The 1,946-nt window shown below is 60.2% G+C and overlaps 1 protein-coding gene across 1 annotated transcript in view; it reads left to right on the top strand.

The window, feature by feature from the left end:
• Positions 1 to 1,946, top strand: part of EVX2 (even-skipped homeobox 2) — a 7,562-nt gene that overhangs the window by 2,420 nt on the left and 3,196 nt on the right. Inside the window, exons 3-4 of the mRNA XM_040474669.1 lie at positions 1 to 212; positions 1,555 to 1,944. Coding sequence (XP_040330603.1) covers positions 1 to 212; positions 1,555 to 1,944 — 602 coding nt within the window. The remainder of the gene's footprint in view (positions 213 to 1,554; positions 1,945 to 1,946) is intronic.

Genomic DNA, 1,946 nt, shown 5'->3' with positions numbered 1-1,946 from the left:
GCGGCGGCGGCGGCGGCGGCGGCGGCGGCGGCGGGGGCGCGTCGCTGGGCGGCTCCGGCTCTGGCGCGGATCAGGTGCGGCGCTACCGCACGGCGTTCACCCGCGAACAGATCGCGCGCCTGGAGAAAGAGTTCTACAGGGAGAACTATGTGTCGCGGCCCCGCCGGTGTGAGCTGGCCGCTGCGCTCAACCTGCCCGAAACCACCATCAAGGTATCGATTCCAGCACGCGCCTTTTCTAGACTCCCCGGGGGGGGGGGGTGGTGGTGTCTGGGTTGGTTTTTGTTTCTCCTTTCTCTTTCCTGGGTGGCCACATTTAGCTGAGGGCCTGAAAATCTGCGGGGTAGAGTCACCAACGGAACTGGTGTATTTGTTTCTCAGCTGCCGCATCCGAAGGGTTGGCCGGCCTGGCTGACCTGGGAAGCCCGGGGAATGGCGGAGCTGATGCCGGAAGCACTGGCCTCTGTTCAATTTTGCCCAGCCGCCTGCCCAGGTGCCCCTAGCCCATGTCCACGGCCCCACTTTCCCCTCGGCGGCAAAGCCGGCTGGTCTTTGTTCCTCTGGCACGAACCCTAGGTGAAACTTTTCATCTGCTCTTGATCTTGGAGATTTATTTTCCACATAAATCGTTACAACATGGAGGAAGGAATACTGTATTTTAAAAATCGATTGGGTTCAGAAAGTAGTTTCCTAAACATTTTTTCTCCTGGGCAGCAGGAAAAAAGCAACCTCCTGGGGAAGGGAGACTACAACGAAATTGTCCTTACTTATATATCTCGAAGTGATTAATTTTATTAACCTGGGAGCGATAGCTGGGAGGTTGGGCGATTTGGCGAACGCTTGGCGGAGGATCTCACACTCTAGAAAAAGCAAAGAGGAAGCTCCAACGGATAAGGGAGGTTGTGGAAGTCTCCCTTTGGTTTGATCGGGCTTTCTTTAATTTAGAGTTGTGACGAGTGATGTCTTCATTAGACTGTCTTGGGAGGGGTATAACAGTCCCTTTCCCAGTTTAAGAGGATGTTGTTCCCGCCACTCACTTGAGGCAAACGATTCCAACAAAAATCATCCCTTCAGTATCAAAATCGTACCCGTGCCCTTGGGGCAGGCCCTTGCAGCTCAGAGGACTCAAGACCTCGAGCGGCGACCTTTTAGAAAAGCTGCCGCGGTAGCCCCTCTTCAACGGTGGCCTAGAATCCCGTGCAAATCCTGGGATTGAGAGAGACCGGTGCTCAGCAAGGCTGGGCACCAGTGGGTGGCGGGAAGGAGAGGGAAGGTTGCGTTGGGAACCGTAAAACGCAGCGCAGAGTAAGGGAGCAGGAGCCGCAGCAGTCGGACACAGCGCAGATTATTTTTGCTGAGGAAGGTTGCCCACTCCTGTTCCCACTGCCTCCCTCACTGCCAGCTGGGAGAATAGGGGGTCTCCAAACTGGGTCGGGTCGAAGGGGAGTAGGTCAGGCCTTTCGGAGGTCCGAGAAGGGTGCAGAGGCCCAGGGAGGGGGCTGAGGCCTCAGGGCACTCCCTAACTCGGGCCGCGGTGCGGCGGCTCTCCCTTCAGGTGTGGTTCCAGAACCGGCGCATGAAGGACAAGCGGCAGCGCCTGGCTATGTCGTGGCCGCACCCGGCCGACCCCAGCTTCTACACCTACATGATGACGCACGCGGCCGCCACCGGAAGCCTGCCCTACCCCTTCCACTCGCACGTGCCGCTGCACTATTACCCGCACGTGGGTGTCACGGCTGCGGCCGCGGCGGCTGCGGCCTCCGGCGCAGCGGCCGCGGCCTCGTCGCCCTTCGCCACTTCCATCCGCCCGCTGGACACCTTCCGTGCCCTCTCGCACCCCTACTCCCGGCCGGAGCTGCTGTGCAGCTTCCGCCACCCGGGCCTCTACCAGACGCCCGCGGCCGCCGCGGGGCTCAACAGCGCGGCCTCGGCCGCCGCGGCTGCAGC

Source organism: Herpailurus yagouaroundi, unplaced genomic scaffold, assembly GCF_014898765.1.
Source record: "Herpailurus yagouaroundi ecotype Mexico unplaced genomic scaffold, PumYag 140, whole genome shotgun sequence".
Lineage (NCBI taxonomy): Eukaryota > Metazoa > Chordata > Mammalia > Carnivora > Felidae > Herpailurus > Herpailurus yagouaroundi.
Note: the sequence above shows the minus strand (reverse complement) of the source record. Positions and strands in the feature narration are given on the sequence as shown.